The sequence below is a fragment of the Phocoena sinus genome, chromosome 7 (genome assembly GCF_008692025.1).
Source record: "Phocoena sinus isolate mPhoSin1 chromosome 7, mPhoSin1.pri, whole genome shotgun sequence".
NCBI classification, from domain to species: domain Eukaryota; kingdom Metazoa; phylum Chordata; class Mammalia; order Artiodactyla; family Phocoenidae; genus Phocoena; species Phocoena sinus.
The window spans coordinates 35,227,867-35,250,376 of record NC_045769.1 but is presented as its reverse complement, the minus strand read 5'-3'; the positions used below and the strand labels follow the sequence as shown (position 1 = coordinate 35,250,376).

At 43.2% G+C, this 22,510-nt stretch overlaps 1 protein-coding gene across 4 annotated transcripts in view; it reads left to right on the top strand.

Annotated features, from left to right (window-relative positions):
- The window catches only part of LOC116757111 (aldehyde oxidase 1), a 70,909-nt gene that overhangs the window by 29,023 nt on the left and 19,376 nt on the right, over window positions 1-22,510 (top strand). For all 4 annotated transcript variants that reach the window (XM_032638458.1, XM_032638460.1, XM_032638459.1 and 1 more), the window contains exons 17-26: window positions 1,428-1,597; window positions 1,947-2,073; window positions 4,280-4,402; window positions 7,705-7,801; window positions 10,539-10,663; window positions 12,641-12,774; window positions 13,810-13,897; window positions 18,304-18,390; window positions 19,232-19,423; window positions 21,604-21,831. In XM_032638458.1, coding sequence (XP_032494349.1) covers window positions 1,428-1,597; window positions 1,947-2,073; window positions 4,280-4,402; window positions 7,705-7,801; window positions 10,539-10,663; window positions 12,641-12,774; window positions 13,810-13,897; window positions 18,304-18,390; window positions 19,232-19,423; window positions 21,604-21,831 — 1,371 coding nt within the window. The remainder of the gene's footprint in view (window positions 1-1,427; window positions 1,598-1,946; window positions 2,074-4,279; window positions 4,403-7,704; window positions 7,802-10,538; window positions 10,664-12,640; window positions 12,775-13,809; window positions 13,898-18,303; window positions 18,391-19,231; window positions 19,424-21,603; window positions 21,832-22,510) is intronic.

Here is a 22,510-nt window from a genome sequence, read left to right as displayed (position 1 = left end):
TTTTTTTTTTTTTTTTTTTTGCGGTACGCGGGCCTCTCACTGTTGTGGCCCCTCCCGTTGCGGAGCACAGGCTCCGGACGCGCAGGCTCAGCGGCCATGGCTCAGGGGCCCAGCCGCTCCGCGGCATGTGGGATTTTCCCGGACCGGGGCACGAACCCGCGTCCTCTGCACCGGCAGGCGGACCCTCAACCACTGCGCCACCAGGGAAGCCCTATTGGTGCCTTTTCTGTCTTCCCTCCTACTGTGTGATGTAGTGGAGCACTGTGAGCCTCATCTCCAAGAAAGAGCCTGTGCCTCACCCAGGCTCAGGGTGACACCGTGAAAAGCGGTGTGGAGCAGCAGATAGGGTGGGAAAGGGAGCCTCCATAGCTTTTTCCGGGCCTTACCTTGGCCAACCCTCCTCCTGCCCGGGTCTTCCTGAGAAAGCCTAGGGGGTCTGGCCTCAGCCCTGGTGCTGGACGCAGTACTGACCCCGCGAGGTGTGGACGGGGCAGCTCGGCACTGCTTCGCAGGCGGCTCCTCCCGCAGAGCTCCAGGCCCCAGAGCTGCCTTCTCCTTTGAGAGGAGCCTTTTGGGAGTGGCCGCTTGGCTGGCAACTTTCCTGGAATTTCCACCTCCCACAGTCCCATCACCGGACCCCTCGGCAGCCTCAGCCTTGCCCCTGGTCTCTGAGCTTGGTCTATACCATGTCTCTTAACCCTTCTTTCTTCATACCTCCAATTCTTCTCCCAACTAAGAAAGCTAACAACTCTCTCATTTTAAAATACTGGAGGAGATGTTATGTTTCTTAATTTCGACTTTGGTTAATGAAGCATATTTAAGGTATACCAGTGGCAAGACATTTTACTCCGTGGGTCTCTAAGAAAGTCATATTAGTGAATCATTACTCAAAATGCAGCTTCCTTTGTCTTCATTCTTTATCAGGATTGTCTGAGTTATGAGTCTCACCAATTATTTCTTAGACTTCCTCACTCAAAGAAGAAAATAAAAAAAGCTCTTGTGGTTGAATGCATGCACTCATTTTCTATAAACATGGTCATCAGGCTTTTCTGCAAAATAGTACATGTGCCATGCTTAGCTACAACAGTAAAATAATTTTGATAATAAAAGTTAAAGAAATACATGAGCATTTGCAAGAGGACATCATTTTATATTGTCAGGAAGAAAGATTTATATTCATTTAGTTACACAAATAGAATTTGTTAGAGATGTTTGTGGTCTATATCAAAATAGTGGGGAAAAAAATAAGCACAACATCATGGCTGTACATCCCAGTTTGCCTACTGAATTATTGAAATAGGCTTACTGTCCTGGTGTTTTTATTTTCGAAAGTGTTCTGGTTTGGATGTAAATGATATAGCTCCCCTCTTATGAGAGATGTGCATAATATGATTATAAAAATGATATGTTGATTATTGATTAAACAGAATGCAGACCCAAAGCAGCTTCCTCAAGACCCAGTTGGCCATCCCGTCATGCATCTGTCTGGTATTAAGCATGCCACAGGTGAAGCCATCTACTGTGATGACATGCCTGCAGTGGACCGGGAGCTGTTCTTGACTTTTGTAACAAGCTCAAGAGCTCACGCTAAGATTGTGTAAGTGATAAGGTTTTTACCCAGTAGACAGAAATGATTGCCTTTTTTGGCCAAGTCACATTAGTGAAAAGTAACGGTTTGAAGAGGGTAAGCTATTTGTTGGCAATGTCCAATGTATTAGATTTGAAGTGAAATGGGATCAAAATGTAGACTTCACCACAGTTTGTCCCTCCGTATAATAACTTCATCGTCCCAGGAATTTTTTCCCCATTGTCTGGCATGGAACTATTGGAGGGTTTTGGATGTATCTTCCCTCTCTCTTATCTTATTCTCCGATTAAGAACGTTCTCTGTGGTCTGCAGGCTGCGGGGCCGCTCTGAGTAGCCCCGTTCTGTGTGTTCTCATCTAGGTCTGTGGATCTGTCAGAAGCTCTCAGCCTGCCAGGTGTGGTGGACATCCTGACTGAGGAACATCTTCATGGCATCAACTCCTTCCACCTTTTAACCGTACCTGAGAAACTTCTATTGACAGATGAGGTACTGCATTTTTGCTTTCTGTTTTAAAAGTAACTTCCTCAGTTTATGACACTTCGTATTTTCTTAAAAGATAGCATTGAACTTGGCACATCATAAAGGATTCCAGTATTCTTTGAATGCTTATTATAAATCACTATATTCTAATAGTGAATTCGTTCAAAAATATTCATTTTCCATGTAAGTAAAGAAGTTGACTAGTTATATAAAAGATACTTGAGTATTTTATATTTTCTAGTAGTAAGATCATGTGTTGCTTTCATACTTATGAAAGGATATATGAGAAGAGAATAATGACTTTTATTTTCTGATACTTTCCCTGAGAATCCCTTGCCATTGCCCCCATCTCAGTCCAACGTCCAAGTTCAAGGGGTAGCTCCACCATGAAGTCTTTCCTTATCCTTTAATCCAGGAGTTCTTTCTCCCTCTCGGAACTCTCTCTCATTCATTCATATGCCATGTGTTCAACAGGCATCTTTTAAGTGAGCACCTACTGCCGTAGGTGAACAAGACCCCTGTGGTTCTTGCCCTTGCAGAACTTAAAGTCTGCAGGAGAAGGCAAAGTGGACCTTTATTGCGCTTTCTATCTTATATTGAGCTTATGTATTTATGTCTATGTCTTACCTATTTCTCCTACCTAGTAAAATGCCTTGAGTGAGGGCCCACGTCTGATTCATCGGCATATTCCATACACTGCTTCCTACAAAGAAGAGTAAATGAGCAGAGGAACAGTGATAGCATTGTTGCCATTTGAACGTTTCAGATGATTGAAACATTGACTACTGTATCTCAGGTTATCAGAAGATGCAGCGAGGGCAGTGTCCAGAAGGTTTTCTACATAACTCCAGATTCTCAGTTCAGTGTTTACCCAAAAGAGCTTTATCATTTGGAAGAGTCCCTGCCTCTGGCTCTCACTAGCAGACACAGTTGATAAAAATGAAAGTTTGGTGACTGAGAGTCTGAAGTCAGGTTGAACCTCCCCCAAGGCAGAGGACAATGAGAGCTATGGCCTTTGCGTAAATGTTAATTAACCAAGCAAAGCCTTCCTGGGCCCTGGGGTGTGTGCACGTTGATTCTGAGTATCTCAGGGGTGTGTCTGTGAACCAGGTCACAGGGCAAGACCCACGTCTGTGGAGAGCAGAGAACAGAGCTGTTGCGAATGATTGCCTCCGTTAGTTTCATTCCTTTTTTTAGCATTTGTCCTTAGCACGCTATATCTTTAAAAAATCGTTTCATTGCAGAAATTTTAAACACACACAAAAATAGAGACTAGTACAATGAATCCCCATAGGCCCATCACCCAGCTCCAACCATTATTAACACTTGCCATTTTTGTTTCATGTGTCTCCCCACTGCCCCTGCCCACCCGTACCCAACACACTTTTGTGTGTGTGTGCTGGATTTAACTTTTCTTTAACTACCATTTTTGTTTGGTGATAAAACTACTATATGTTCATTGTAGAAAAGACCTAATAATCTAATGTCGTTCTTAAAAATGAGTGATTATGTTTTGATTTGGATCTCAGTAAAAGGTGGGAAAGAGAATCAAAGGGTCGTATGACTTCTTCCAGTCCTGACTGTTTTACCTCTCTGGAGCCTTAGCCTTGTTTATCCCCATCCGCTTTCTACCCTGGTCCCTGGGTGACCTCTTTAGGCCGCCTACCTACCCCACCTGCTGGTGAACCAAAGAATGCTCCGGGCTCGCTCTTGGCTCCTGTAGTCACTTCTCTCCGTGAAAAGCCTGTGCTCCACCACAGTTCAGGGCAGACATGTGCTCACCAGCAGTGCTGCATTGTCACTCTCTCCCTCCTTCCTCTCTGGGTGAGATGGTCTCTGCTCCCGGTTCATGAAGGAGAGGTCACTTCTCAGAATGGCCCAGCTCGTGGTGTGGCAACCCCAGGTCAAACCACGGGACTGACTCTTCTGCTGTACATGAGGCAGCCTCAGGCCTGTCCCTCTTCAGCCATCGCTGCCAATGATGCAGCGCAAAGACCTGCACTCTCCCAGTGCCCGAGGTCAGCAGGCCAACTCTGACAAATGTGCTTCCCTACCGAAGCCTTCGTTAACCACAGCACTGCGGTTAAGTCACACGTGAAGGGGTCATTGACTGTGTGTCTAGCTCTGTGCTAGTAGGGAGCGGGGGAATGAACGAAAGGAGAGGCCCTGGTGCCTGCCCTCCTTGGGAACAGAGGTCTGTTCTGTGTTGTAGGTATTTTGCGTGGGTGAGCTTGTCTGTGCCGTGATTGCTGATTCCGAGGTTCAGGCAAAGCGAGCTGCGCAACGAGTGAAGATTGTCTACCGAGATTTGGAGCCACTGATCCTGACCATTGAGGTAATGAGTTCAAAGTTTGCGCCAGAAGAGCAGATTTCAGCGGCATATCACTTAACATGCTTTTGACTGCAGAAACAGGAAAGAAAATCCAACTCAAAGTGGCTTCCGAAAAACAAGGGCTTTGTTGGCCTCAAACTCTTATCAGTGTTAGCGAGAAAGCTGATCTTCTGCCTCTCCTCCTTGCTGCCCATGGTGCAGGCTTTATCTCCTGTGGTGACAGGTTGGCAGCCAGGAGCTTCCAGTTCACGTCCAATAAGCAAGAAAGAATGCCATTGTCCCAACATCCCACGAGTAGGTCACATCCCTCTCTGGATTCATGACTGGCAAGAACTGGTGGTTACTGCTGGCAGGGGGGTCAGATTTCTTTGCGGTTTATGGGCTGTATGGGGGAGTGATGGAGACCTAAACAGAAATCTGAGCACTATTTGGAAGGGGACAGGTGAAAAGAATGCTGGATGGGTAGCCAACAATGTTCAGGAGAGGGGACACACCCTAGGGCTCCATATACACCTTCACCCAGACTCTTTCAGGTACGCAGTGAGAACCAACAAGATGCTCTATGAAGCATATATTGGAGACACTAGTTTTAGATCCTTTATGCATATCTTAAGTAAGTATGAGAAATAGATCCTGTGATGCCTACACCTATTTTGGCAACTTAAACAAATTGGGGAACTGCATTTCCTATCCTGTTTTTAAAAAGGATTTTGAAATTTATAAAGGTTTTCAGACTCATCTCCCTGAAATGATATGAGTATTCTTCTGCATATATTTCACTGGTTCTTATAATTTACTAAATAATAAAAGCATGAAAGTTGGGAAAGCATCATGAATAGATAAGATTCAGCACATACAGACTCAGTGTAATCTCGGAATACAATATTATCTCCACAACATAATAAATAAATTGGGCTCTAGGTGACTAGCATGCTCTGAGGCAGAAAATAAGGAAATGAGTTGGCCAAGATTAGTGTCTCCAGGAGAACTTGGCCTTGGTTATGTTTCCTATCATGCTGCTTTATGCCAAGGAACATAGAGTTTGTTTCTGGACAGTGTCCTCCGTGTTCTGAAATTAAAATAAAATCATGTCAAGGAGACAAAAACATAAAAGTTTAGCTGGAGTCAAAGAGTGATTATGCTTTCCAAATTTTCCTGGCCAGTTTCAAATTCAAACATTCTGTTCCCCTCTTAAACCCTTTTCATTCATATGTTGCCTGCTCTTCTTGCTTACTTTATACATTCCTTCCTCAACATTTTGTTTTAGAGTTAGGCTTACTTCTTAGTAAGAAATTATGTCCGTAATACTTTATCAAAAATCTTGTTTGTAATTCTTTGCCCAATTCCAGTAGCTAAATATCTTCCCTTCCCCCTCACCCTGCTTTCCAGCCAAATAAAATTCCAAATAAGCAAATAGACACCACTCTCTTCCCACCCCTTCCCCCCCAACTTGGACCGGCACATCTCTAATTGTCTGCCAGAGAATCCCAGCATCAAATCCCAAACTTTGACATCCTGGAAAAGAGCTACCTCATGTTTGTATCAGAGGTTAAGCTCTCCAGGGTTAATCAACTAGATCAAGTAGATTTAATCAAACTGTATAGCAAGGAAGTATGTCCTGCTCCGTACACATTACAGTTCTTTTTATCACTTTGCTGACCAAGAAATATTCAGGAAATTAGCTCCAAGTTACTCAAAGAGCAAGCAGCAAGGGAAGTGGAAAAAAGATTAAACTTAAAAAAAATTGGATTTATAAAACTTAATTTCTGTTTTGAACCTAGAATATCTGAGTCTTAGATTAATAAGAAAATCATATGAATTGATTCCATTAGGAAGTGTGTTATCAATCAAAATAGGATAAAAGCAAATGGATCTCCATCACTATCACTACTGTTTAATCTAGCTTATGCTGTTTTGAATTTTTAATAGTTTGAATGGGGAAATGCTATCAAAACTCTTGGCTCACGGGGTCAGGCTGATGACCATGGTGAGAAAACTGTGCTCCCGCCCAGAATCTCTCATCAATCGTCATGGTCAACAACGTGACCATAGCTAATACCTAGAGTTCTCTGTGTGTTTACCTTGTTCTAAGCAGGTTCCCTTCATTAACTCACTAAATGCTCACAGCAATCCTATGAGGTAAAAACTGTTATTATCCCCATTCTAATGCAGAAACTGAAAGACACAGTTACCCAAGGTCCAGCAGCTGGTCAGCAACAGAAGCGATCCACAGACACTCTATCAAAGACCCTTGGCCCCATGGTAGTAGAAAAAAAACAAACCCACTTTTTGAATGGAGGAAATGGCAGGATCACAATAGAACATCCCGTAAGGTATACTGATAGGTCTAGACACCGATTGGTGGCCAGAGGGAACCAGAGTTAGGAGAATCCCTAGCCGCCAGCAGGCTGGAATTTCATAGATGGACAATAATCCATTGTAGAAATTCTGGCAGGAGCTGGCATGTCACGTTTGCCAAGGACCCAGGGATTACAGCAAGATGAATTCCTAAGGATGGGTAAGAAAAGCAGCCTAGATTATTATAGCTACATCCCTGATTATGTGTACCTACTACTGTACCCCTTTCAGTAGGCATCTGGGAGAAGCCATTAAAAACCAGAATATAAGTGGATTTGTGGTACCCACTCTGGACTTGTAATGGAATCTTTCTTGCAGGACTGGAGGTCCCAGGTGCAAATGCTGTACTCATACCCCCAGAGGAGCTTGGGGCTGGCAGGCAAGGCTACCATGTCCTTATCACTAGAGTGTCTTCAGCTAACACTGACAGAGCACTTATTATATGCCGTGTAAGCTCTTTCATGCCTCATTTCATTCTGTTCTTTCCACAACCCTATTGGAGCTATGTGCACAACTCTACCTTCATTTTACAGATGAGGCTCAAAGAGGTGAAGTAATAGACCCACAGTCAAACAGCTGGTAAATGGAGAAAATGGACACAACTCCGACTGGGTCCAGCGCCCAAGATCTAAACCCCTGTGCCTTGTTACATTGGCTGCATAACATGGGCTGTGGGATGAAAAGAATAATCTGCCTGGAAATATTAGTTCCGTAATGGGACCACCTGGTGCTACGTGTTTTCTGAGCATACTTTTTTTTTTTTTGATGCGGACATTTGCATTTGCTCCATGGGGAGTCTTTCTGCAGCCTGGTTCTCAGCTCAGCTCATGCGATTCCAGAGCAAGAGAAGCGCTGCGCGGACTCAGACAATGCAGCATCACATGTGGCTACTGCTGTAGGACTGGGTCTCTTGCCCCGGGGGCCTCACTTTTCTGTTCTCTTTCTAGGAAGCTATACAACACAAGTCCTTCTTCGAGCAAGAAAGGAAACTGGAGTATGGAAATATTGATGAAGCATTTAAAATGGTGGATCAAATTCTTGAAGGTAAAACTATCTGAAAAGAATGATGAGAGGGGAAGCAACCCCGGCCTGCCCAGTTGTTATACAGATGGTGTCTGTTTTCCTGAAGGTCCGGAAACTGAGGCTCAGAGTGGTTAAGGAGCACCGTCATACAACAGCCACTAAGCCACGAAGCACTGTGGATTGATAGCTTTTTTAAGGATTTCCAGAGCCCATGTTTCTTTCTGTTTCATCTTTTCTGACTTCTCCCTCCCCCCTCCATCTCTGCTTTCTCCTTCCTTTCTTCTTTCCCTCCCTGTCTCCTTCCCCCACTTCCTTGCAGACTTCCTTTAGTTATGTATATATGTAATGAAAATTAAATTTCCCTCTTGGAAATCAGTTGACTTGAACTTTCCAATAAAATTTTTGTAACTTTTTATTTTGAAATAGTTTTAGATTTCAGAAAAGTTGCAGAAACATTAAAGAAACTCCTAATTACCCAGATTCCCCAATAGACATTTCATGACACGTGCTTTATCATTGTGTGTGTGTGTGTCTCTGTCTCTCTGCCTGTCTGTCTGTCTCCCTCTCTCTATATATAGAGAGAGACATATACACACACACATACACACACACACACATTTTTTTCTGAGCCATTTGAGAGTAAGTTACTGACTTGATGCCTCTGTCCTCCTAAATACCACAGTGTCCATTTTCTAAGAACAAGGATATTATCTTACATAAACATACAGTTGTTTTTTTGTTTTGTTTTGTTTTGCGGTACGCGGGCCTCTCACTGTCGTGGCCTCTCCCGTTGCGGAACACGGGCTCCGGACTCACAGGCTTAGCGGCCATGGCTCACAGGTCCAGGCGCTCAACGGCATGTGCAATCTTCCCAGACCAGGGCACGAACCTGTGTCCCCTGCATCGGCAGGCGGACCCTCAACCACTGCGCCACCAGGGAAGCCCCCATCTAAGAATGTCTTTTTAATTTCTTTTTTATCCTTGAAAGATATTTTCACTGAATATAGAATTCTGAGTTGACAGGTCTTTTAGCACTTGAAGAAAGATGTTATACCAGTTCTTCTGGCCTCCATGGTTTCTGATGAGAAATCTGCTGTCTTTTGAAGTATTTTTCCCCAATAGGAGAGGCAGTGTTTTTCTCTCTCTTCTTTCAACATATTTTGTTTTTAGTTTTCAGAAGTTTGACTGTGATGTGTCTTGGCATGAGTTTCTTTGGTTTATCTTCTTTGGGATTTACTCAGCTTCTAAATCTGTAAGTTGGTGTCTTTTACCAAGTTTGGGAAATTTTCACGTATTACATCTTCAAATACTCGACTTTAACGACACAAATGTTCAGACTTTAATTTTAATCACAACTGTTTCTGAGGCTCTGCTCATTTTCTTTTCAGTCTATTCTCTCCGTTGCTCAGGTTGAGCAATTTCTATTGTTCTGTATTCTTGTTCCCTGATGATTCCCACTGTTCTCTCTATTCTGTTGTTGAGCTCATCCACTGAGCCCCTTATATTCTGAGTGTTGTATTTCTTAGTTCTAAAATTTCCATTTTGTTCTTTTATATCTTCTGTTTCTTTGCTGAGATTTTCTATTTTTTTTTCATTTGTCCCAAGTGTTTATGTAAATTAAAGCATTTTTATGATGGCTGCTTTAAAATCCTTGACAGATAGTTCCTACATCTGTGTCATCTCGCTGTTGGCATCTGTTGATTGTCTTTTCTCATTCAAGTTGAGTTCTTGGTATGATGAATGACTTCTGATTTGATCCGGTTCACTTTGGATATTATGTTGTAAGACTTTGGATCTTATTTAAATCATCTATTTTACCAGAACTCCTCTGACCCTGTGTTGGAAGGAACGAGGGGTGATGTCTTGTTATTGCCAGGTGGAGCACGGAAGTCCAGGTTCCCTGTAGGGTCCCCATTAACACCACCCCAGTGGAAGATTTGGGGTACCTCATCACAGCTTGATAAGGGTGGAAGTCTAAGCTCCCCACTCAACTTTTGCAAACAGAGATAGGTCTGCAGTTTTTTCTGTAGTGTTTGGCTAGAGCAGAGTAGGTATTGCATAAAAGTTTTCTGTCTTGATAGGCTTCCGCTCTCCTGGTCCTTTGGCTAGAGAAAGTAGGCTTTTCCTGGGGGATTTTTTTCTCTTTGCCTGTTGGTGTTTCTGGATTTCTGCTTCCCTGGCACCAAGTCTGGGATATATGAAGCAAACAGTAACCAAACCCACCGAACTCAGCATTGTGTCTTTCCTTGGGTCCCAGAGTCCCTAGCTGGTTTGCCTTCTCCTCTACTTTTCAGAACCTTCTTATGTTTCTTTTATTACATATAATGTCCAGAATTGTTAGCTGTACTTAGAAGAAGGAACAGGGAGAAATGCATCTACTTCATCTTGTCTTGGAACTGGAATTCTCCTTGCTGTAGTATTTTGACTCTGAAAAGTCACACATCTTTCCCTATCACTTTGAGACCTACCATGCTGGCAGACATGACACACTGCCCTGCAGAACTCTAATTCAAATATGCAGGTATAATAAAAGCTAAATATTGTCATGTTTGGAATACATAAACACTTGGAACAAATGAAAAAAAATAGAAAATCTCAGCAAAGAAACAGAAGATATAAAAGAACAAACTGGAAATGTAACCCACTACCCCAGCAGAAGCACTGTCGCTGGAATTTCTCTGTAATGAGATAACACCTGAGGAGTGCTACCTGTCCTATCTGACTGTCTCTTTGATTCTGGAATATTTTCCTCTAACAGGTGAAATACACATAGGAGGTCAAGAACATTTTTATATGGAAACCCAAAGCATGCTTGTTGTTCCCAAAGGAGAGGATCAAGAAATTGATGTCTACGTGTCCACACAGTTTCCCAAATACATACAGGTAATGTGGGGACCATTATGGAGGGGACATGGCTAAGTGGTTTCTGTCAACAAGATATACCAAGAACAATTTAGAACATTTTAGAAACTGAAGGAGTTTGGAATACTAATAGCCATATCCATTTGGGTATTAATAACCATACAACTTTAAAACTTTTAAGATAGTATTATGAAAGTAATGGCCTTCTGTTTGTGGGTCTGTAACTTTAAAATCAGTTATGGGATCAGCTGGTCTCTTTTTCTATACCCTTGGCACTGTTAAGAACATGAAAGAAATGATGACTATAGTCAACACTGATGTATTATATATGAAAGTTGTTAAGAAACAGATCCTAAGAGTTCTTGTCACAAGGAGAAATTTTTTTCTTTTAATTGTATCTATATGAGATGGTGGATGTTAACTAGACCTATTGTGGTAATCAATATATGTAAATCAAACCATCATGCTGTGTACCTTAAACTCATACAGTGATGTATGTCAATTATTGCTCAATAAAACTGAAAAAAAACCCAAAATTTAACAAAGGAAGGCCTGCCCTCCAAAACTTACAGTCACCTAACTCACATGAAGCAATTAGGAAATAGTACTGGGCGGAATGCAACCAGCAAACTCAGAATTTACATAGATGGAAGAATTAAGGGAATGGAGGTTTGTCAAGCCCGAGAATCATCCAGGAAGTCTCATGAAGATGAAGTCTTAAGCTGGGATTTACAGTGGGAATGAGGTTCGTCTAGATGGTGAGAGGAGAAGCCATTTCCAGGGAGTTCCACACTACGATCAAATGCCACTCATTCGTTCATTCATTCATTCACTTGTCCCTTCTGCAAACACTTTTTGCCTGCGTCCTATATGCCAGGCAGCACGTGTGTAAAGAAGGAGGAATAGTACGAAGACTGTCCAAGGTGGATGTGCCTGGGGTGGCTAGTTTAAGCATCAGGGTGAAAGTAAGGGGAACAAACACTGGGGTCTTGATTCAGTAGGTCATAAGGAGCCAGTGTCATTACCAGAGTAAGTAGGAATGTGGGAATGTGGAGAATGAGGCCTCTTAGAAGGTGGAACACTAAGAAGGATCAGGCGAATTCCATTCCATTCCTGTTGTGCCTCTCACTCCCTGTGTGACATTGGTCCCATCACTTCATTCCTCTTGGGCTCCCCACCTATAAAAATGAGTTATTAAGATTTAATGACCTGGACTTCCCTGGTGGCGCAGTGGTTAAGAATCCACCTGCTAATGCAGTGGACATGGCTTCAAGCCCTGGTCCAGGAAGATCCCACATGCCACGTAGCAACTAAGCCCGTGCACCACAACTACTGAACCCGCGCACCGCAACGAAGAGCAAGCCCCGCGCCTCACGCGCCACAGCTAGAGAAAGCCCGTGCGCAGCAACGATGACCCAACGCAGCCAAAAATAAAAAATAAGTAAGAACAAATAAATACATTGATAACAACAACAACAAAAAAGACTTAATGACCTCAAACATTAGGATGGCAAGGAAGAGCAAGGCCTACATCCAGGGAAGACCCACCAGCCAACTGAATCCGAATGGAGGGTGAGGAGTGCTTGTTCAGCAGTGGAGACCGTGGTGTGCAGGGAAGAGACCCAGTCTGAGAGAGGCTTGGAACCCACGAAATCTCTCTGCTGCAGGAAACATATCCCTAGGGGTTAGTCTGAAAAGGATACCTTGGGTGTAGTTCATGGGGAAAAAAATTTTTTTAATTTTATTATCACAAAAATATCTCATTGATATTGGAAGGACTACTTAATATCAATGATAGTTTTGGTGCTGTCATTACAGCTGAATACTACTGAGATCAGCATGGATGCATGCTTAGGTTACTGGAAATCATCCCTTTATTTAGTATAACCACACAATGTGTGTATCATGTACAACATTAAGGAATCAAAATGTGTCAGGACTATTCCCACCCCCTTGCTGCACATGGGTCAGATTAATGAGAACTGTTATCATTCACAGGACATAGTTGCTTCAACCTTGAAGCTCCCAGCTAACAAGGTCATGTGTCATGTAAAGCGTGTTGGCGGGGCTTTCGGGGGGAAGGTGATGAAAACTGGCATCATGGCAGCCATCACCGCATTTGCTGCAAACAAGTAAGTGGAGAAAATCTGTTAAGTAGACTAAAAATAAAATGAGGTCACACTGAATATTTTCAATATTGCGGTTAAGGAGGAAGAATCTGGGTCAAGGTTATTTAAAATCACATATAATATACAAATATACAAACCAGCTGCCAGCTTATTACAACTTCTTTATTTTATATTGTCAAACTACATACTATAAAAACAAAAATGAGAATCAATTACTGAAAAGAGTAAAAACCACAGTAAAATATATAATACCTGGGGAGTAGACAGAAGCAGATCCTGAAAGGGTGGGGTTACTTGTCCTTAGCACCTGTGTATCTACATAGGTCAGTTCAACCTTTTGAGCTAGACATTTATATCTATCTATATATCTACACCTATACATATCTCAAAAGGTTTATATACATATAGATAGATATAAATATGTGTATCTCAAAAGGTGTGTATGTGTGTGTATATATTTTTTCCCCTTAATTTAGATGGAAAATTTGCTTCTGTTATGCTTACCTTTATTTATATTACCATTTTCCTTTAAGGGTGTCAGAATATAACCATAGGAAATTGTCTTTGGAACAGGCACACCTAGAAGGCTTAATTTCTTTGCTAAGTAATGTACGTCAGTTCCTCTGCCCCGTGACACAAAAAGACCTTCATTCCAGACCTGTCCTATCAGGGAATACTTGGCAGTCAGACACCACTTGAGTTCCTCCATTTGTAACCATCTATAACGTGGCCTTGGGACTGTTTGCCTATCATGGAGGTGATTATCACAGTGGGAAATAACCCCAAAGCAATACCCCGGAGCCTTGGGCCTCAGAGCCCCCTTGCATAAGTAGTGAGTGCCAGGCACTGTGCCCTGACCCAAAGGAAGAGGAGGTCAGGGCACAGTGAGAGCAGCACAGCCTGGGCTCAGGGAGTCACTCTGCTGTTCTGCGGTGTGTGTGGACACCACCAGGCTCTCACTAGGCGTTACATAAACCCTAGATAATACCTGTTAGGTAAAAGAGTTTACCTCTCCCGATTTTTTTTTTCCTGTTTTAGGCATGGTCGTGCAGTCCGCTGCATTCTAGAACGAGGAGAAGACATGTTAATAACTGGAGGCCGCCACCCTTACCTTGGAAAGTATAAAGTGAGCAGAAGGATGGGGGATTTATGTTGTAAATATAACATTACAGAAATGCAGAGGGCAGCATCTGGCTACTCTCTACTGGGGAATGACAGTGAGCAAATCAACAAATTGTGCGTCACACTTTCTCTTCCTTGTGCTAACTGATTACTGGCTGGTTCAGTGAAGCTTTTCTGCTTTCCTCAAAGATACCAGTTTGTGGAAAAAGTACGAGCTGGTATTGGCTGCTACAGAGTGCACAGCTGAAAAACATGTGAGTATACACACATACGTCCATGAAAGTGGATCTGATAACCACACTATTCCCACAGTTTTATACATGGGAGGTAAAAACAGAATAATTTCTGTAACAATAATGTTACGCGAAATTGCAAATGCTTGCCAACAGCTTCCTCATTTATCAATATGTCAAAGGTATTTTGGTAAAACTCTGTACCACAAATTCCTAATTCCTAGAAAAGTTTCTGTAGCAGAAAATAAGTATTCTTTTGCTTTATAAAGAATAAGTTTACTTGTCAGAATGGGCTAACTGCTCTAACAACTAAAAACTCTCTGGGACTTAGAACTTTTTTGTGTTAATTCTTGCTCAAGTAACAGCCCAGCGTAATCAGAGGAGTGTGGGAGGTGGGCGGAGAACAGGAGAGAACCCTGCTACACAGAATCACTCATGGACTCAAGCTTTTTCCATCTAGTAACACCACCATCCTCCCCTCAGACCGCACTGTTGAATACGGAAGCCACTAGGCACATACGGCTATTTAAATTTAAATCTACTAAGTTAAATGAAAGTTAAAATTCAGTTCCAGGGCTTCCCTGGTGGCGCAGTGGTTGAGAGTCCGCCTGCTGATGCAGGGGACACGGGTTCGTGCCCCGGTCCGGGAAGATCCCACGTGCCGCAGAGCGGCTGGGCCCGTGAGCCATGGCCGCTGGGCCTGCGCGTCCGGAGCCTGTGCTCCGCAACGGGAGAGGCCGCAGCAGTGAGAGGCCCGCGTACCGCAAAAAAAAAAAAAAAAAAAATTCAGTTCCACATTTGCATTAACTATATTTCAAGTGCTCAGTAACCACCTGTGGCTAGTGGCTGCCATATAGGACATGCAAATAGAGAACATTGCCATCATCACAGGAAGTTCCATTGGTTAGCACTACCCTAAAGACTCTTTGTCCTCCACTGGATTTTCTGCAGAGGGCAGCAGACAAGGGAAGGGAAGGGAAGAGAGGGAGCAGAGTGTTGTGTGGGAGATGTTCTGAGCACCAGGCCTGGAAGTGGTGGTCCTTGCTTTAATCGACACATTATTGGCCAGAACTTTGCTACGTAACTGCAAGGGGGCATGGGAAATGTAGTCTTTCTGCATGCCCAGGATGAAAGACAACAGGATTTGTTGAACACATCACATCGTTTCTACCACAACTGGTGTACCTGCATACATATTGTTAGAAGATAACGAATGTATCTATTTCAACTTACATTCACCCTAAGCTATATTTTGAATTGGGTTTAGTGCAACATAGATTTATTAGAGCAAACTTTGTCCTGAAGGAGACCACATTTTAGCCGTTGATGGGGAAATAAGACTTACACATATGAAGTCATTATGAAAACATAATAATCTCAGGTTAAAGGAGGAGGTGCACATAGTAAAACTATGGGGAGAGATGAATATGAGTTGGAGTGTGTACAGGAAACTTCTTAGAGAAGGTGAAACGTAAATGACCTTCAAGAATGGATTGGCAGAAAGAAGGCATACCAGGTGGTGGGATTAGTAGCAGCATAAATGCAGAGGTGGGATACACGTGGCCTGTTTGATAGGGGCAGGAGTAAGGGGAGAAGGGGAATTAGAGCACAGAGCACTTACTGGAAAGTAATGGGAAATAAGATGGGTTGGGTTAGGTGATGCCAGACTCAGAGTGGCCTGAGAATCCCAGGATGGGGGGTTAAACTTGATCTCATAAGATACAGTGAGACTGAGTAGATGCTGGACCAGTCAAGTGTCATAACCAAACATGGGCGCTTTGTGGGGGAGAATAGGATGGCACTGGGCAGGATGGCCTAGCGAGGAGGGAGGACGCAGACCACCTGGAGGCAGCTGATGCTTTCAGACATGAAGCGGTTGGGGTCTGGCTACGATAGGAAGATGTAGAAAAAGAGATGGGTCCAAGAGCTATTATAAAATAAAATAGAATTCGGTGACAAACTTAGCAAAATATAATGGAGAATAAGAACCACAAACATGCCTTGGAGGTTTCTGATAGAAAGAGCCAAGTTGGAAGGAGGAAACAGTCTAGACGGAATGTGTTTGGAGAAGAAGTGACAGTGGGACATTTAGAAGTGGAAATGTCCTTCATCGATATGGGACTTTATTGAAAAGACTGGATTATAAGTTACAGAAACCATCAGCGTAGTGATGATTAAAACCTTGAGAAAATAATGTGTTCTGATGGAGGGTAGTATGAGGACAGGAGATGATATTAATAATGTTTACAGTAGCATTATTTAGGATACTTGCTAGGTTTCAGTCACTGGCTTATGATTTTCCCTGCATTACCTTACTTATTGCCAGGTCACAGATAGAGAGGTTATATGACTTGCCCGAGATCACAGAGTGGGTTAAGTGGCAGAACCAGGACTCAGACTTAAACTGCTGAATTCATAGTTCATGCCCTTGACTTCGGTTTGAATTTGGTTCCAGTCAACAAAAATCATTAAAATAAACTTTACTTTTATTATTATTATTTTTTTTTTTTTGGCTACGTTGCATGGCTTGTGAGATCTTAGTTCCCCGATCAGGGATCGAACCCGGGCCCTGGCAATGAAAGCACAGAGTCCTAACCACTGGAGCACCAGGGAATTCCCAAAATGAACTTTAATAAGTTCAGAAATATTGAATACATCTTAAAAGCAAGGGAGATATTTATTTAAAAGACCTCCAGCAACAACAAATGCCGCTGAGAATTGTGAGGAAATTGGGCCCTATGAGAAAAATGTGCAGAGTCCATTATGTGCAGGCCACCAGATTTGGAGATTAGAAGATCGCTGGCTTTAGGGGAGAAGGTTTTGGTGGAAATATGAGGATGGGAGTCAGAATTCAAGAACTTACGGCGAGCATAAGAAGTCAAGAAATATGCAGTTGATTTGCTTTAGGAGGAGAAAAAAGATTGAACAGTAGTGACAGATTAAACAGGAGGGTTTTTTTGTGTGTGTGTTCTGCTTTTATATCTTTCTCTATCCTTCCTTTTTTATTGTTATTATTTTTATTTGTGGCAAAATACACATAACATAAAATTTACTATCTTAACCGTGTTTAAGTGTACAGTTCAGTGGCGTTATTACGTACAGTCACGTTGGTGGGCAGTCATCACCATCCATCTCTGGAATTCTTTTCACCTCGCAAAACTGAAACTCTGTACCCATTAAGCAATAACTCCCCACTCCTTCCTCTCCCAACAGCCCCAGGAAACCACCATTCTACTGTCTGTCTCTGTGCATTTGACTACTTTGGGTGCCTCACATAAATAGAACCATACAGTGTTGGTCCTTTTGTGACTGACTTATTTCACTTAGCATGATGTCCACAAAGTTCATCCATGTTGTAGCATGTGTCAGAATTCTTTCCTTCCTTTTTTTTGGCTGAATAATATTCCATCGTATGTATATGCCATATTTTGTTTCTCCACTCATTTATTGATGGACACTTGAGTTGCTTCTACCCCTTGTGAATAATGCTGCTGTGAACATGGGTATACATATATCTCCCTGAGATCCTGCCTTCAATTCCTTTGGATAAATACCCAGCTGCACTGTTTTACCTTCCCACCAACAGTGCACAAGGGTTCCAGTTTCTCCACATCTGCACCAACACTTATTGTTTTGTTTCTGTTTTTTGGGTGTTTTTTTTTTTGCTATAGTAGCTATTCTAATGGATGTGAGGTGGTATCTTACGGTTTTGATTAGCATTTCCCTAATTATTAGTGATGCCGAGCATCTTTTCATGTGCTTGTTACCCATTTTGTATATTTTCATTGGAGAAGTGTCTATTCAAGTCCTTTGTCTACTTTTTAATCAGGTTGTTTGGGGCTTTTTGTTGTTGAGTTGTAGGAGTTCTTTATACATCCCAGATATTAACCCCTTATCAGATATATATGGTTTGCAAATATTTTCTCCCATTCTCTGGATTGCCTTTTCACTCTGTTGATTGTATCCTTTGATACCGGGACGTTTTAAATTTTGATATAGTCCAATTTATCTATTTTTTCTTTTGTTGCTTATGCTTTTGGTGTCTTATCCAAGAAATTGTCAAATCTAATGTCATAAAATTTTTCATCTATATGTAGAGGGTTCACAAGTGACAGAGTAAACTTTAGAGAGACTTGGTCCCCAGAACCAGTATCAAAGGTCCATTCTCTTTCCCCAGGCTGGATTCATGAACGATGGCAGAATCTTGGCCCTGGATGTGGAGCATTATAGCAATGGAGGTGCCTCCCTGGATGAGTCATTACTTGTAAGTGTTTTAATGAGCAAATTCACATTCTGGAAAGTGTTACATAAAATTATTTAATTCAGAAAAATGTTCAGTAGTTAAATAATATTTAATTATAAAAGCGTAAAGATTCGCAATGCAGGGAGCAAGTAGACTCATGTTACTTACTGGTGCCCCCAGGGTGAGCCCAGAGATACTGGCTAAGTCTGCATCTGTGTGTTATCTCCGTGTTTCCCAAACTTAGAGCTCTTTTCCCAGATGCAAGCATTAGACCTTCACCTTGACCCCACTGATGTTTTGAAATGGATAATTCTTTGCTGTAGGGCCGCCCTGTGCACTATAAGAGGTCCCTCAGTATCATTGGCTTCTATCCAGTATGTGTCAGTGGCTCAGCTACCCTCCAGACCTAACAACCCAAACTATCTCCAGACATTGGCAAATGTCCCAGGAAGGAAGAGGGGAAAATTGCCCCTGGTTGAGAACAAATGCATTAGGCCAAATACCAGCATTTTTTTTTTCCTGTTTTTCAGGATATTTTATTCTGTAAACTGAGAGAGAGTCTACATTCTGTAGACTGGGAGGGCCTATGAATGCTTCAAAGGCTTTTGGAAATTTTTAAAACCTGGGGAAAAATGCATTAGCCCTAATGTGAAAATGTAAAAGTAATGATTTCAAAAAAAATCATTCAAATCTTTAAAAATCATTTTACAGTAAAAATGCATTTAATTTGAGACATGGGTCAAGGTTAGCTTGTCTGATGTGACATAGGTCATTTCTGGCCTGATTTTGGTCTGAAGTCTCAGGGTGGTAAAACAGGTGCAGAAGGATGAGGTCTCATCACATCAACTCTGGATTTCCCCAGATGATAGAGATGGGACTTCTGAAAATGGAAAATGCCTACAAGTTTCCCAACCTGCGCTGTCGGGCGTGGGCATGCAGAACCAACCTTCCGTCCAACACGGCTTTGCGAGGGTTTGGCTTTCCTCAGACAGGGCTGATCACCGAATCCTGTATCACGGAAGTTGCAGCCAGATGCGGGTTGTCTCCTGAGAAGGTAAAACTGAATTAGTTTCACAGACAAACGATAGTGAATTTTAGAGGTGGGAGGGCCACTGGGAGTCTTCATGTTGAGGAATTTGTGGTCCATAGGGGCTACATGATTTGCTGGGGGTAACCCAGCTAACTAGTTAATACAGAGCAGGACTCCAGAGTTCAGGGGTCCGTGTCTTACTCGGGCTCCTCAAAAATCCTGGGGCAGAGGGTATTGAGAAGTGAGCTCTGGATTCATTGTTAGTGAGAAGTCTCCATGGGTTAGAAGTATAACTGCTACTAATAAGTTCTGTCAAACCCTTCTTTCCTCTGCTTCCTTAACATCTCAGGGAGCTGTCATCTGAGTCATTTCAGTTACTAAAATGGCCTCCTTTCTGTTCTTTAAGTCTTGGTCCCAATTTCATTCATTAACAAGCTCAGTTCCCTTCCCAGGATCCTGAAGTAGAGTTAGGGTGGGCAGAAGGTGCGCCCTCTGCCCCCTTCTCCCTCCCGTGAGGACCAGGGAAAACAGACAGCATCTCCCCAGCTGACTTCTCCCAGCAAGCTCTCTGTCCTCTTCTTGGTTAGATGAAGCCACTTTTCAAGTATGTTGTCTCCGGGCTCCATTTCTGCCCGCCCTCTCAGAAATTGACAGTCCCCTGCAAGCATTAAATCTCCAACTGACCCTCAGCTGGCCCCTCATGCAGCATCCCCTGAAGCCCACACCTCTTGGCCCCATGCTGCAGCCATCCATGGAAAGCCGCAGTCCCTGATTCATCTACCTCCTTCCCCCCGCCCAACCAGCACTAGAATTTGTGACCATAGACAGGAGCCATCATCTTTATGTCTCTTGAACTTGGTGGGGGGGGCCTTGCCCCTCCCTTCCTGGCTGTCTCACCATGGCCTCTTTCCCAGATGTGCTGTCACATTGGTAGCACTAGGAGGAGGATCAGCTAATGACCTCTCTTCATCCCCAGAGAAGATGGAGGAGAGAGTAGCCATCCTTCAAAACACCACAGCAGGGGGCTTCCCTGATGGCGCAGTGGTTGAGAGTCTGCCTGCCGATGCAGGGGACACGGGTTCATGCCCTGGTCCAGGAAGATCCCACATGCCGCGGAACAGCTGGGCCCATGAGCCATGGCCGCTGAGTCTGTGCGTCTGGAGCCTGTGCTCCGCAACAGGAGAGGCCACAACAGTGAGAGGCCCACGTACCGCAAAAAAACCAAAAAACAAAAAACACCACAGCAGGTGGTCCAGTGGTTAAGATCCAGACTCCCAATGGAGGGCATCTGGGTTTGATCCCTGGTCAGGGAACTAGGTGCCACATGCCGCAACTAAAGATCCCGCGTGCTGCAACTAAAGATCCCGCGTGCCGCAACTAAAGATCCTGTGTGCCACAACTAAGACCCAGCACAGCCAAATAAATATTTTTTAAAACCCCCAAAAACAAAAAAAACCACCTTCCCCCAAATGACACAGCTCACTAATTTCCAGTCATCCTTTTATAATGATCTGGGACTTTTTGGAGGGGGAGATGGGAAAAAGATATGTCTGTAATGACCCCTGTCAGCTTGGGGAGAGGGCTGGCCTCAACTGCTGAGAGTTTTCTCAGCTGAGAATGTGAAGTACTTGACCTTTTGTTCTCAGCTGGGTGCCTTAGTCACCAATTTCTGGGAATTCAGGAAGGATTCTACTCTGCTTCAGACATCCTGGGATAGAATCACTTAATTGGCTTTTCATCCTAGTTATGGGCTATATTTAAACAAACTTTCATAGTTTCCTGTTTGGAAGTGAGTGGTCTTCTCTTGCCTCAGCATCTGAAAATTGAAATCACACAGATCATGTAGCCTGGAATTAAATGCAGCATTACCTTTCAACAGATACTCACAAGTACAACTGGAATTAAGAGTCCACAGTGTACCTGGACTGCACTGTGGAGTTATATAAGAAATATGAGGAAAGGAGTCCTTCCTCTGAACTTACACAAGAGCGGCCTCGAAGGCATATAAGTGCTAACACATTTGATAGAGGCTCTGAGTAGAGGAAGAGGAAGATGTTATGTGTTGGGAAAGGCTTCAGCAGGGAGTAGATTGAACTCAGTTTGGGTTTTCTATGATGAGCAGACTTTGACTAGGAGGACAGTGGGTGGGAGAGACTATGTGCCTAGTGCCCCACCAACCCTTTTGATCTCCTTTTCTTTTGTAGGTCCGAACGATAAACATGTATAAGGAAATTGATCAAACACCCTACAAACAAGAGATTAATGCCAAGAACCTGATCCAGTGTTGGAAAGAATGCATGGCCATGTCTTCCTACGCCCTAAGGAAAGCAGCCGTAGAAAAATTCAACTCGGAGAATTGCTGGAAGAAGAAGGGGCTGGCAATGGTCCCCCTGAAGTTTCCTGTCGGCCTTGGATCAGTTGCTGCTGGTCAGGTCAGTTCTCCAAACAGACAAATCAAAAGGTGTTGAGGAAACTTTCTATTAAGGTGGATTAGCCATATGGTTGCAATATCTAATTGTTCAACTTCCCCAAAGCTGTGCTCCGTCCAACTAGTTTTTCTCCAGAGGAGACAAGAGCTACTTTGCCCACTTCCCCAGGGTTGGTGACAAGCATTCTCGCTGGGAAATTGGGAGACCCAGCACCTACTCCTGGCCTTGGAATTGAACAGCTGAATTAGCTCACTGTGGGCCCATATCACTTAAGTATAAAATACTTAAGTATTGGGGGACCAATGACCCCCAAGACTCCCCTTCAGCTACTCTGATTCTGTGAGATAGAAACAGGAAATGGAAGAAGCTGCAAGGCACTCGGTGCTCCTCCCATTTTTGGTGGGCTGGGGAAAATGACATCCAGAAAACTAAATCATTTAAATATCTTTTCAAACAATCGTAGAAGTTTTTTTTCACTTTATAGCCGTTAAAGGTATCACGGGGAGGACTGAAAATCTATTCTTTTTTTTTTTTTTTTTTTTAATAAATTTATTTATTTATTTTTGGCTGTGTTGGGTCCCGTTGCTGCACGCGGGCTTTCTCTAGTTGGGGCGAGCAGAGGCTACTCTGTTGCGGTGCGCGGGCTTCTCATTGCAGTGGCTTCTCTTGTTGCGGAGCACGG